The 14526-nt window shown below is 38.9% G+C and overlaps 1 protein-coding gene across 2 annotated transcripts in view; it reads right to left on the bottom strand.

Annotated features, from left to right (window-relative positions):
• Positions 1-696: 696 nt before the first annotated feature.
• LOC114145604 (slit homolog 1 protein-like) overlaps positions 697-14526 on the bottom strand; it is a 60856-nt gene continuing 47026 nt past the window's right edge. For both annotated transcript variants that reach the window (XM_028019247.1, XM_028019248.1), the window contains 12 exons: positions 13357-13481; positions 12138-12232; positions 10669-10808; positions 10460-10553; positions 9628-9765; positions 8405-8633; positions 8173-8303; positions 4241-4395; positions 3928-4139; positions 2975-3099; positions 1988-2196; positions 697-1066 (listed from right to left, as the gene is read on the bottom strand). In XM_028019247.1, coding sequence (XP_027875048.1) covers positions 804-1066; positions 1988-2196; positions 2975-3099; positions 3928-4139; positions 4241-4395; positions 8173-8303; positions 8405-8633; positions 9628-9765; positions 10460-10553; positions 10669-10808; positions 12138-12232; positions 13357-13481 — 1916 coding nt within the window. In that variant the 3' untranslated portion in view covers positions 697-803. The remainder of the gene's footprint in view (positions 1067-1987; positions 2197-2974; positions 3100-3927; positions 4140-4240; positions 4396-8172; positions 8304-8404; positions 8634-9627; positions 9766-10459; positions 10554-10668; positions 10809-12137; positions 12233-13356; positions 13482-14526) is intronic.

Here is a 14526-nt window from a genome sequence, read left to right as displayed (position 1 = left end):
TGATACGGTCTGCCTGCTGGCGTTGGGTTCTGGGTTTGATACGGTCTGCCTGCTGGCGTTGGGTTCTGGGTTTGATACGGTCTGCCTGCTGGCGTTGGGTTCTGGGTTTGATACGGTCTGCCTGCTGGCGTTGGGTTCTGGGTTTGATACGGTCTGCCTGCTGGCATTGGGTTCTGGGTTTGATACGGTCTGCCTGCTGGCGTTGGGTTCTGGGTTTGATATGGTCTGCATACTGGCGTTGGGTTCTGGGTTTCAAGCGGTCTGCCTGCTGGCGTTGGGTTCTGGGTTTGATACGGTCTGCCTGCTGGCGTTGGGTTCTGGGTTTGATACGGTCTGCCTGCTGGCGTTGGGTTCTGGGTTTGATATGGTCTGCATACTGGCGTTGGGTTCTGGGTTTCAAGCGGTCTGCCTGCTGGCGTTGGGTTCTGGGTTTGATACGGTCTGCCTGCTGGCGTTGGGTTCTGGGTTTGATACGGTCTGCCTGCTGGCGTTGGGTTCTGGGTTTGATACGGTCTGCCTGCTGGTGTTGGGTTCTGGGTTTGATATGGTCTGCATACTGGCGTTGGGTTCTGGGTTTCAAGCGGTCTGCCTGCTGGCGTTGGGTTCTGGGTTTGATACGGTCTGCCTGCTGGCGTTGGGTTCTGGGTTTGATACGGTCTGCCTGCTGGCGTTGGGTTCTGGGTTTCAAGCGGTCTGCCTAGTGGCGTCTGGTTCTGGGTTTGATACGGTCTGCCTGCTGGCGTTGGGTTCTGGGTTTCAAGCGGTCTGCCTGTGGGATATCGTTCATCTTCCCTTCCTCAGAGTTACACACATTTCTTGCAGCCACATTCCACAGGCTTCTCCACATCCTGCGTAAACGACGTCCCATCATCGCATTCGAAGGTGATCCGCCGCCGCCGGACCCTCAGAGGGGCGCAGCAGGAAACGGCGGCAGCTCCCCGCTCGGCTTCAGCCCGGCAGTGACCCCGACAGTCGACCCAGGAGAACGGTTTTGATGTCTGGCAGAGAACGGAGCCGCGCTGCAGCCGGTGGTAGTCTCGGACCGGCTCACCTCGACATGGGGTCTCTGCAAGCGGCAACACAGCGTCACGGTTAGGAAATGCTTCCTAAAACCAGAGTCTGATAGAGCGGAGAAACGTTTTTGAAAGAAAAAAACAGACCTTTTCAGAGTGTTTTTACTATGCCGTACTTTTTACTTTTACTTGAGTAAAATGTCTGGATTTTCTACCCACTGACTGAAAAACAAACATGTTTTAACCAAAAATTCACCAGACAGACACACAGCTGCAGTTTTTTATTGAAAGAAACTGATTTAAAAACAATTTTCTTTTGCCTGATTATTGTATGTTACTCATATGAGTTATTGTCATTTTCATCCTTAAAATACCAGAATGTCGACTTAGCTTTATATTTTGGCCCGTCTGATTATGTAATCTTTAAATATTAAATATTGGATAATTAAAAGAATTATACAGTACTTGAGTAGACTTTTTACCAAATACTTTTTTACTCTTCAGTATTTTCTTTGACAGCTCCCACCTTTACTTTTACCTTTATGTAAAAGTAAAGGTGTTGGGATGCTAATATGGAGGCATTCAGCTTGAGGCAGAAACTGCACAGTCTTGGACTGTGGGCAGATAATCTGGGATTATCACAGATTAAAAGGTAAAATGAAGGCATTTGGTTTAGGGCCAAAGCAATCAGGTTGATGACCAGCCTCTTTACTATTTTTAATATTGCATTGATTAAAAAGTACCAATTCCCTGGCAGATTTTTTCACTTAAAATAAGACATTTTCCCACATCGTAAGTGAATAAATCTGCCAGTGTAAGTTGTATTTTTGTCTTGTTTTGTCTGTGCGTACTACTTTAAAACAAATGTGCATTTCAGTGGATGGAGGAAAATTATAGATCAGTTTGGATGAGGAGCTGAAGAAAAATCCTCTAATATATACCAACATTGGTTCTGATCCATCTGTTATTTTCACCTGTATCGCAGCTCTCTCCAGTGTATCCCGGCTCGCACACACAGCTCTCTCCGTCCTCCGTCTTTTGACACCAGCCGTGAAGACACTGCAGCCTCTGGCACGAGCCGGCGGGCTCCTCCTGGAGGTTGCACAGCGCTCCTCTGAATCCCTTCTCACATTCACAGCGGTAGGTTTGAGCATCCAGCACCATGCAGACGCCCTTCACACACCTGGAAGAGTGTGAAGGGGATTAGTGGAAGATTCCCTTTTAAAACTAATAAAAATCAATAATACATTGATGTGACATGAGTATATGGACATCTGAAAAAAACATGAAGGTCTGAAATTAGGACTGCAACTAATCTATTATTTTGTAATCAATTATTCTGACAATTAATCGATTAATCAGATAAAAAAATGGCACATTATTCAGAGTTTTTATCAAAACACTTAAGCTTCTGTTATACAATATTATAAATAGAGTAAAAATGCAAACAAAAATAATTCAATTCCCTTTTTAAATAAGAAAATAAACATTTTATTGTCTAAAATGTAATAAACTAGTATCCCTCTAGTGAACGATTCGTAGCAAATACTTTAAACATAAAAATGAGAAAAGCGCAGCCCTTCGCATCAATACATTGTGTGGATGATCAGATTATTATTTGGATAAACTTATCAAAAACTGTGCAGTAAAAGTGAATCGTAGGAGACTTTTTCTTTGTTTGTTTTTTAACAGCATTTGAACCCCATAAGTCTAAAACTATGCCACTTGAGGAACTTTGGGTAGAACAAATTTACAGTTGAAGTTTTGTTTTTTTTGTCTCAGATCCAAAATGTATGCATATTTTGTTCAGTTTTGCCTTAATTACTGCTCTGCTTGTGTTGTTTTTTCAGCAAACGGTCTTTTTTTGTGTCTGCGTACACCACTTAATCAATTACTAAATTAGTTGACGATTATTTTAATAATTGATTCGGTCCTATCTGAAATACATTTTAGTGCCTTACTTGTTTCCCTCACATGGGTTGATACCATTCGCCATGGTGACGACGTCCCCTCCACTAAGGCCTACAGTGATTGGCTGGTCACAGTGTTGACCTGTCCAACCTGGCTGGCAGTGGCACTGGGGGCCCTGTGAAAAAAGACAGATTCACTTCATCAATCATCTGGAAAACAAAGCTTCAGTTTAAAATCGGGCTGTGCAATAAATCAATAATCAACAATATACTGTATATAACAATATACACATGATCAATATCGACGGAAAATACATCTGATAGAATATTCAATAATTTCTCTAAACTCTGATCCAGAACCACAAAGCATCCTGGGAGATGTAGGCAGAGGAAAGACTTTAGCTGCTCAGCCTCTCATAGTTATTTGAGCTAAGCAAAGTTTTTGTGTTGCAGACATTTTATGTTGAATTTTTGTCAATCTTAAGTTTTACCAGGTTAGTTTTTGCTTGGGTAATGTTATTGTAGAACACAAAGCTGTAATTAATTTTTATATTTGGAATTGTTCAGATTACTTTGGTAACTTTTAGACCCTCCCATCGATTTAAGTGATTACGGTCTTTGGAGGTCCTTTTGCTTAGCAAATGTCCGGTGTGACGATGGGAGGTTTGTGTAAAATAATATTTTTAATTATGATTAAAAATATAATTTTTAATATTATATTTTGAAACTTGAAACATCAAAAAACTCTTGATGTTTCAAGTTTTTTGAACTTGAAACATCAGATTAAGTTAACTTTCATTTTCAGATAAGTTGTAAGAGATTTTTAGTTATCATTTTATCTATAATTTTTTCAAACCATCAAGTCAGAAATGTGTGTGAGAACCAAACGACCCGCTGCCACCTACAGCCTTTTTAGGAACTTTTTGGTTTTGGAACTTCGAAGGCCGTGACATCCGGTTTAGCAGATTTATGAGGAATACTGTCGCAGCACTGTGTGTTGCTACCTGTGCACTGTTGGGTTGGCATATGCCATGCAGGCAGTAAAGTCTGCGGCAGGGTTGGCAGCCCGGTACAACCCCTGGCTTCATTTGGCTGCGGGTAAAGTCCTGCAGCTCGTGGTTTATGTAGAGGTTCCTGATGCAGCCGTGGAAACTGGATGTGTTGAGGCTCTGAGAGGAGAGGCCTCGAGAAGTCGGTATAACCTCCTCGGGCATACCTGGCCAGACAAACCAAAGCAGCTCTTTATGTGGACCTGCACTGGTTTCAGCAGAGATATTTATGTCTGAGCTGAGGCATTAAGCCGCCCACCGCTCCTACCTCCCACGTAAAGAGGCGTCTCTCTAGTCAGCGGCTGGCCGCGGCCTTGGCTGTCCAGAGTCGTTGGCTCTCCTCCATCCACAGACAGGTTCACCATCTGATTAAAGGTCACCAGCTCAACCGTGTGGAAATTACCATCGTTTACCGTCTCAGAGCTGCAAAGAAAACCAAGCATTTCTCTTATTTTTCCCAGTGTACAACATAGAAATGATAATCATGCAAATAGTAAAGACATGTAGCTAACAGGGAAATTTCAGACCTATCGTTATGATTGTTGTGGTTAATGTCACTTTTCTATAAATATATAGATTCAACATGAAAACAGCTGTAAGAAAGTGGGAACAGACTAGGCCTGTCAGGATAACAGATTTTGCTAGAGCATAAATTGTCCCAGCAGTTATTGCGATAAATGATAATATTGTTGCTTTTTTAGACCATTTTCAAGTAATATAATTGTAATAATGGCATAACATTGCAAAAGCACATTATGAAAGCTCAATAAACTTTTAATTTTAATAAACATTTAACACTGGAACTGAGCAACATTTTAAATATCCAAAATAAATAAGCACAACAACAGAAACAACAAATAATATTACAAAGTCCTTAAACAAAATTGTCCTTCAAAAACAGGGCTAGTTGAGACCAAAACACCAGACTGAAAACTTTTATCATTCAGTTTTTGGCAGAAAGAGAAAAACGAAAAAACGATCACTCAATCAATAAAATTATTGACTTCATTTTAATTTATTATGCGATTAATTGATTTACTGTTTATTGCGGCAGGTGTAGTGAGAGTACTTCAGTTGTTAGTATTATTAGATTTGAATTATTTCTTCAATACCTCTGTTTGTATATCTGTAAAAACTTCTATATGTGGGTAAAACTGTTTTAGACTTAAAAGACAGAATAATGTCAATAAGGATCTGGAACAAGCTTAAAGACTAAGGGATGTTAAAGGGGCTGCATTATGTATTTTCCAAGCATCTAGTGCCATTTTATAGCACAACAATGTTCTGTATTGTTAAGAAAATGCTGTATATATCAAACATGACTTAAAAGAATTTTGACTATGATATTGAAAGTGGGTCTCTGTCTCTTTAAGAAGCTACAGCTCTTTCCAACACATCAGGAAGTCATCACAACATCGCTCCTCTATTAACCTTTTAAATGCATGAAAGAAACACTCCAGTTTTGTTTTGGTGAGGAAATAACATTAATACATGATTTAAAACCGAAAATGTTGATTTTACATAATACTGCCCCTTTAAGCAATTGGGTTTGCCACCACACTACTTGACTATTTCAACTAATCCTCATATATACAGATTTTTTAAATTAATTTTTGGTAAGTTCCTGCTCAATAACTCATTGATCATTGTAAAAAAGTTTCCATAGAGACAGGTACATTGTTAAACTTCCCTACCGCTTTTGGCCTTGTCAGTGTGACCATAGATATTCTGCTTGTACTTCACTGAAAAATAAATGAGTCCCAGTGTTTGCTCTTCACAACAAAAATCTAGCACAGTCAGACATTAAGCTGACCTTAAGCAGAGTGAAAATCCTCACAATTATGCAATATTGGAAAAAGATAATATTTTTATGAGTTTGATGAAAGAGGAAATGAGCTACAAAGTCCTAGGAAAAAGCCTTTGTTATTGGAACAAGAAGTTCACAACCAAGTTCAGATTAAGCAAAATTCAATTTCTCACATCTATATAGAAGGAGGATCAGACAAAGACATTCCTGGCTAAAGGGCGAAGAGCAGAAACAAACGCGGTGATATTAGCATCATTCAGTGGAGATGTTTCTCTATAACTGGATGATCCTAAATGAAAAACCTTTCTAAAAGGACAAGAAAACACGATTGTGAATGTCCTCAAATGATCTCAAAGCGCAATTAGTAAAGCAGATTTTATCCTTGACGCTGCTTTAATAGAATTTATTCTGAATCCTTAGTATGATTATGAGTGTGAGAATGTGCCAGGTGGACACGTCTCTTCCTCCTCATCTGAACATTTAGGCTCTCTGCATCTGATTGAGTGGTCTCTTTATCTCAAGTGTTTTTGGCAGCATCTGCCATTTTATTCAGATGACAAAGGCTGTGTTCATCAGCTCCTCCCCAAACAACACAGGATTCTTTCTCTAAGCTACAATATATAGATCATGAATCGACACAAACTGAACTGCTCCAAACTGAGATGATGCTTAAAACTCTAGATAAATCCTCTAAATGGACCCAAAATATAACATTTAGTTTTCTTACAATGAGAAGATTATCACCAATTTTGTGATTGAAGGTAAATATGCTTAAAGACAATCTAATCTGCTGCTAAAGGTGACCTTGAACAGGTCATAGGTCTATGGGTTACACAAAACATGCTCATTAAATCTTTTACACAAAATCATTCTTAGATAATGAGATTTTAGTCTGCTCAGTTCGGCCAATTTTGAGGTGTTTTAGGGTGTCTTGTCACTCTAAATACAAATAATCCGCTGCTGGCCACGCCACCTAACTCTGCATTTACACTCACACATGAAAATGGCTGTAAAAAGATCCGTAATTATACAACTGTATGTCTTTGAAAAGCAGAAGTGAAGCCTCCTGCACAATATACAAGAGTGCAGCAGCGGTTTCTGGATGGTAAGTCAACAACAAAGCACTTGTCTTTTCTAGCAGCGATTGTACAGTGGTAAAACCAGTTGATCAAACATGCTGGGACTCAGCTGGGGTTGCTTGGTAACGAGAAGTTCTTAAAATGGCTCATTTTCCATCCATCCATCCATCCATCCATTTTCTGGTCACCCTTGTCCCTAATGGGGTCAGGAGGGTTGCTGGTGCCCATCTCCAGCTACGTTCCGGGCGAGAGGCGGGGTACACCCTGGACAGGTCGCCAGTCTGTCGCAGGGCATCATTTTCCAGACACCAAAAACATTAATTTATTGCCAAAAAGTGTCTGTGTTGTTTTTAAAAGCAGTTGTGACCCAAATGGAAGTATGAAAACAACCAAAATGTGAATTTTGGATAATAGGTTCCCTTTAAGGTTAAACTCCAAGACTATCCAGTCCTCCCAGTGCAGCATTTGGCAGGCCACCCACATGTATTTGGTGACTTCTTTACTCATAAAGCAGGTCTTATTTAGATGTGTTTAGCTAAGGTGATATCTATAAGAGACTGTTGGAGAATTTCTTCTCACTTATGATATATTCACACAAACACTGATTTACAGTAATCCTGTCCTTTATAAGTGTAATCATTGTCCCTTCCTGCAAAGTATTTGACAAAAATACTTCGCAGGTTTGCCAGTTTAAAAAAAAATAACCGTATCCTAATTTTTTCAGGTTGACTGTATTTTTCTTTTCTTTATCTTGTCTTTCTGGCAACAGGTACAGTATATAGCTCACTCTTGCTTTATTTTGAATAGTTTATTAACATGGGATGCCCAAGTCTGCATTTTAGTCAAAACGGTTGTTTTTGCAAATAAGTAAAATCAAATTAAAAGCAAGAAAACTTGTGTTGCACCTTACATATTTCATTTTAGTATCTCAAATTCCATCCATCCATCCATTTTCTGTTCACCCTTGTCCCTAATGGGGTCGGGAGGGTTGCTGGTGCCCATCTCCAGCTACGTTGCAGGCGAGAGGCGGGGTACACCCTGGACAGGTCGCCAGTCTGTCGCAGGGCAAGTATCTCAAATTGTCTGTCTTTTTTTGAAAGGCTGCACCTTAACATTGTTTTTAATTCTGTATCCACTTCCTGAACTGGCAAACCAAATTTAGGCTATTCTTGAGTTCTGAGAAAGGGCCGCCCAAAATCATTCCCAGGGCCACAAATGGCCCCCGAGGCACACTTTGGACACCTGTACCTCATATGGATGGTCACTCGGGGTTGGATTATTGAATTTATCTGTCTGTGTGTTACTTGTATCTACCTGTAAATAGCGGTGGCAGGTTGGTTCCCAGGGTCATAGGTGACCCTTACGTGACCCTGATGGAGCTCTACAGCAATCGGTTCATGATCACCATTATACAGCAAGATGCCATTATCTTCCGCAGTTGACACCTAAAGCAGAAAAGAAGAGAGACGGACCAATATGTCAGTGTGAAAGAACGTAAGATGCTAAATATTTGAAGCATTGTGTTTCCTGACATTGCAGGTATGACCTGCAATGTGATGTTGGACTGAGGCCAGTTTTTCACATCCTGAAGTTCGACGTAAGAATCTCTGTCCACGAAGTTGACGCTGACCAGCTTCTCGCAACTCTGGCCCTCAAAGCCAGGCGGACACTGACAGATTGCGGTCCCCAACTTGTCGTTACAGGGAGCGCCATTCTGACACTTGGCCATCTGGCAGGGTGTCTGCTGAAGATCTGTCACCTCACAAAACTCGCCACTGAGGAGCCAAAATACATCAGAAAGACATTTGTTGCAACAGGAAAACATAGTTGAAAAATTAGAAATGTACTTATTAATAAAGAAAGCATAGGGGGTTGTGTTACTTTTGCTCATAACTGTTGTTTATATGATTGTACTCGTATCAAGAGATATGTATTTTGTTATCCAATGTAGAAAAAAAAACTGAATTTGACTGAAGGGAAATCTGGGATAGTAGTCCTATAGTATCCTGTAATATTGAAAAATGTAACAATACCAATATGACTTTTACTCATAATTTATTAGATGATGGTACTAATGTGTGAGAGGTGGGTGTAATAATACATTTATACTTCTGTCCACTCCTTTGAACATGTAAATATAGTTTACTGTTCTTCTTTTGCTTGCTGTTGTTTAAACTTTATTTTCTTTGTATATAACTTTGTTTATGCTTTTATTACACAATGTTCCAACTCAAAGTGTTACTGTTTTTATGCTTTGGGTTCATCAAAAACATTGATTCTAAATAATAAATAGGTTATGTATCTACTGGGGAAATAATTATATTTTGTTTCAGTTCACACTGACAAATTAAATGTTAATTAGAATGTGATGTTTATTGATCTTTGAGAATTTGTTCCTGCATTATTTTTCCATTACCATTATATTATTTCAAAATAGTCTGAAAACAACAATTATCATTTATTGCAATAACTTCAGGGATAATTTATTGTCCATCAAAATTTGTTATTGTTACTGTTAGCTAGTTTGCAATGAACGTTTCCAGATGGGACTTTAATAGCATAATTCAATTTATGCTATTAAAGCATAATAGTATATTATGCTATTATAAAACAGAAAGATAAAATGTCATACAAAACATAAATCCTAAAATTAACTGTAATCATGAATACCATATTTATGTCCATATATAATTTAAAAACAAAACAAATATTAACGTTTCCTTGGAATATAACTGGCTGAGCCTTCTTGAGTTCCCAGTTTCCCAGTACCTGAATCCCCGCAGGCAGTCGCAGCTGTAACCGTCCAGATGGTCGACGCACTGAGCTGAGTTCTGACAGCGGTGATCTGCGCACTCGTTGTAGTCGATGCCGCAGTCTGGTCCCACCCAGCCAGGGATACACACACACCTGGAGAAAAAAAAAACAAAAACACACACAGTCGTGTTTTTATGTCTTGTGGGGACTTTACATTGACTTCATTCATTTTCTGCAGCCTAACCTTAGCCCTACCAATTACATACTTAACCCCCAACTCAAAAACAGCATTTCCAATCATGGGAACCAAGAAAATGTCCCCACAAGGAGCAGTGGTCCCCACTGCCCCACATTGTAGACAGAAATAGGTCCCCACGAGGATATAAAAACCTGGTTCACACACACACGCCCACGCACACCTCCACACAGATGCACCATAATCACATACTTGACACCTGGTTCATCATTGTAGAAAATCAACACAAAATTCATCAAAGGTTACGGTGGAATCTCAAATTACGCTAAGTTTGGCAATGATAAAAAGAGATGTGCATGTGGGTGTGTGTGTGTGGGTGTGTGTGTGCGTGTAATACCTTGTGGGGACTATTTTCCTGACACATACTACCTTGTGGGGACCCACTGCTCCTTATGGGGACCAAAGCCTGGTCCCCATAAGGGGAGACACTGTTGGGTCAGGGGTTAGATTTAGGACTAAGGTGAGAATTGAGTTTTGGTTAGGGTTAGGGATTAGGTATGTGATGGTTAACATTAGGCTGTAGAAAAAGAATGGCAGTCAATGTAAAGTTCCCACAAGTCAAGCCTGTGTGTGTGCATATGTGTTTTTTACCTGAGGCCTGTAGGACTGCTGATGCAGGTGGACTGGTGCTGACAAGGATTTCTACCTGGAGAACAAACATCATCCTCCTCTTCACAAAGCAGACCTTGAAACAAGAAGTGAGAAACAAGGATTGACTAAAAAACAGAGTGCAGATCTTTTTTTCAAACAGCCAGATTATTTTTCTCTGACTATTTGATTCAAAAGGTACTACGGCGTACCTCTGTAGTTAGGAGGACACAAGCAGCTGTAGTTGCCAACTCCATCGACACAGGTGGCGCCATTGTCACATCCGTGATCCTCGCAGTCATCCATGTTGACCTCGCAAAATGTGCCATGGAAACCGAATGCACACGCGCAGCTAATAGGGTAAAAACAAACAAATACAAGTTATTTTTTACTTGTAAAAAATTTATTTAAAAAGAGTACTCATCTGGTTGGGCAGTGCATGCCTCCTCTGACCCTTCGGTGAGCCACTAATTCTTGTGTTTGATTTGTTTTCTGACTGTTAGTATCTGTTTTGTTTTATTGAATTTATTAATGTGTTTTCCTTTTTTTCTTTTATTACTAGCCCTGTCACAGTAACACATTTTACTTGACGATAAATTGTCCTACAAGTTATCGCAAATAACACTGAAAATGGCCTCAGTGTTATTTGAGGCCATTTTCAAGTGATATAATGGTAATGGTATAATAATGCAAGAACACATTCTCAAAGATCAATAAACTTTAAATTCTAATGAACATTTAAAAGCTGGAACTGGAAAACATTTTAAATATCCAAATTAAATAAACAAAACAACAGAAACAACAAATAAAATTAATTATGAAGTATCTGTAAACAAAATTATCCTTCAAAAAAAGGGCTAGTTGAGACCAAAGCACCAGACTGAAAACTTTTATTATGCAGTTTTTGGTAGAAAGAGAGAAAATAATAAAATAATATATGTATATTGTGTAGAACTCAGTCTGTATTAATGTGCATTTATGAGCCTAGATTTGTTGGTTGAAAACATCTCCCAAACGGAGTGGTTGCATTTTCAAAAGAACTTTTAAAAATCTCGCCCCCTATTGGCCACATTTGGCCAGGATTTTTTCTAGAAAGACGTTTAGTAGGTTTAAAAAGCTGCGGCTATTCTTCAGATTCTTAATGACACATCCAAAAGAAATGGAAAACCAAATAGAAGAAATGCTTGTGACACATCAAACACAACAAAAAATCAACATGTGTAACTGTGAATGTAGACATTTCTCTTGTTAGCCTGTTAGCATGGCAGTGGCCATATCGCCTGTCAACTACTAGTAATTTGCTGAAAATATTTCTAACCATTATCATAAATGTCATTAAATTAGCACACATGCAACAGTTTTAAATTTTACTTATTTTACAGAACAAATGCTTCATGATATCTACAGTAACTGGGCACAGTTACTATAAAGTTTTATGGCTCTCAAGAGCTGCTTAAAATGCAAAACCACAAAAAACACCTAGTGAATACAGGTGGTTGAGTAAAAAACAGATTGCTGACTAGAAAGGAAGATTTTTGCAAGAAAATTAAGCAGCTGGACATTTTTTAAATAAGGAAATTTGCCATAACATCTATACAGGAAGCACTATTAATAGTATATATTTGTGTATAGTGATAGTGGCGTTGTTGATTTTGTTTACTGCCAACCACAACGATGCTACCTGAAGCCTCCTGTCTGCTCGTCTCTCAGGCAGCTTCCTCCATTGGTGCAGGGGTTGCTGACACAAGCATCGATTGGAGTCTCGCAGTGTTTACCCTGTATGCCCAGAAAACACAGTAAGTATGAAAGATCAACTCATCTAAAGAACGGGTTAGTAAGAAAGACAATATCCAAGACTTGTGCAGGTCCAGGGCTGTCAAACTTGTTTTCATTTTGAGCAGTATTAACATCATGAATGTAATGATAAGTTGTTAAAATATTAATAAATAGCTGTCTCTACATTCAATTAGTACTTATTACGAAATCAGTAATATGGAACATCTTTTCAAATTGAAAAAATGTGCAAAGATGCCCTAATACAACAGCATATTAGGGAATCTGTAGATAGCACAAAAAAATACATTTCCGCCAAAATATTTTGAGACTAAACTCAGAAATATTCTAGAAACTCAGAAAATTTCAGAAATTCTTGAGTTTAAAAAGTCACAAATGTTTTAGGAAAAAAACTCATTTTGCGATTAAACTCCGAGTTTTATTAGAAAAAACTTGGAAATTTCTTAGTTTGAAAAGTCAAACATTTTCTAGAAAAAAACTCAGACATTTTTAGACTAATCTCAGAAATTTTCTAGGAAGAATATGAAAATTTCAGTTTCAAAAGTTTTAAATGTTCTACTTTTGAAACTTAAAAAAGTTTCAAAAGTGGAACATTTATTTTATTAATTTTGAGATTAATCTCAAAATGTCTTCATTTTTTTCAACATATATTTGACTTTTGAAGCTCAGAAATGTCCATGTTTATTTTTCTAGTTTTCAAATTTTTACATTTCTGAGTTTTTGGACAGATATTTACTCTTTCTCTTCTGTCTATCTACAATTCTGCATTGTCATAAAAAGCAGCTTTAATTTCACTGATTTATAAATAAGTTTTAAAAAAAACATGGGTTTTTTAAAGGCTATTTTTAAACCTCCCTCAGAGTCAACAGGGCCACATAAACAGCTACGGCTGGCCGGATTTGGCCCCTGGACCTCAAGTTTGACATATACTCTAAAGTTTACACTTAATGTCCTGAAAATGAAATCAAATTCCTTGCTTGTGAACAATTGTCACCAAAAAAGCTGATTCTGACAGTCATGAAACATGCACATGCAAGATGGTGGACGTTGGGTTGATTATATCCCATCATTTCCTCTAAATCCCACCTTTACGTTTAGATTCATACCGTAAAACCCGACTTGCAGGCGCAGGTGTACTGCTGGGTTTGGTGGATTTGGCAGGTTCCCTGGTTCTGGCAAGGGGAGGAAACGCATGGAGTGCATTTGGCCTGAACAGAAATGTCCACTGGACCTGATTACACACGCACACACACCCCCACACACACACACACACACACACATAGGCAGAATTTGGTTTGCTAGCGTAGCACCTCAAGTGGCATTACAGTACGAGAGAAACATAACAACCTCTCCAAAGAAAATTGTGCATCAAAATAAGCAGACCTAACATTGTTCAGTTAATCAGACGTTTTATTTTTTGACATGCAAATCATGCTGAAATTATTATTTTAGCGTAACAAGAACCCTATAATTTGGATTCTTGTTGTTTTTCTGGTATATTATTTAAATTTATAAAGTGATTCCCCCCCCCACTTTCCACATGTGATTGCTCTCTTCCTCCTTATTTTTGTTTTTCAGGTTTTGGCTCAGAGGCAGCCCTCATCTGACGAGTGCCTGAAACTGGCAGACGGTGCAGTCACCTCATAGCTCTGCTATTTGGGGACCTGAGGAACACGTCAGTCACGGGAAGAAGTGACTGGCAGGTATGCAATATAGGCTAATGGAGGAAAAACAGAATACATCTGTCCACCTGAACCACACATCACCTTACAGGAAGAAAGGCGATGTGTGGTTCAGGTGGACAGATGACAGGCTGATCCTTTGAAACGTAGAAAAATCATAAAACACAAACAATGGCATAGATAGAAAATAGTTCAGGCAGGAAAACCTGGATCTCCTGATTATAATGCTAAGGATAAAATTTATTAGAGTGATAATTAGTCAATTAATAATGTTATGATTCGCTTTGTTGTCGTTTACAATTATTTGACAAATTAAATTGCTGCTTGACTGCAAATTACCAAAGGCAGCAACGTTTCCAGCTGTGTTTGAAACTCTGAAGACGTTGAGACCACTAGAGGGCGCTGTGACTGATGAAGAGTGGAAAGCCACTGGCATAAAAGTGGGCACATATGACAAGAAAGGTGATTATGGCTAGATAAGACAGCATTATAAAGGAAAACTGAAAATAAATGACTAACTCTTTTTTTCCAGCTGTTACCATTAGGGGGCGCCACAGCACAACAACTATGTCCCTCTCGCTCTGTTTCAAGAAC

This window comes from Xiphophorus couchianus, chromosome 5, assembly GCF_001444195.1.
Source record: "Xiphophorus couchianus chromosome 5, X_couchianus-1.0, whole genome shotgun sequence".
Taxonomy (NCBI): Eukaryota; Metazoa; Chordata; class Actinopteri; order Cyprinodontiformes; family Poeciliidae; genus Xiphophorus; species Xiphophorus couchianus.
The sequence above is the reverse complement of the archived record's forward strand: the minus strand, read 5'-3'. Positions and strand labels throughout refer to the sequence as shown.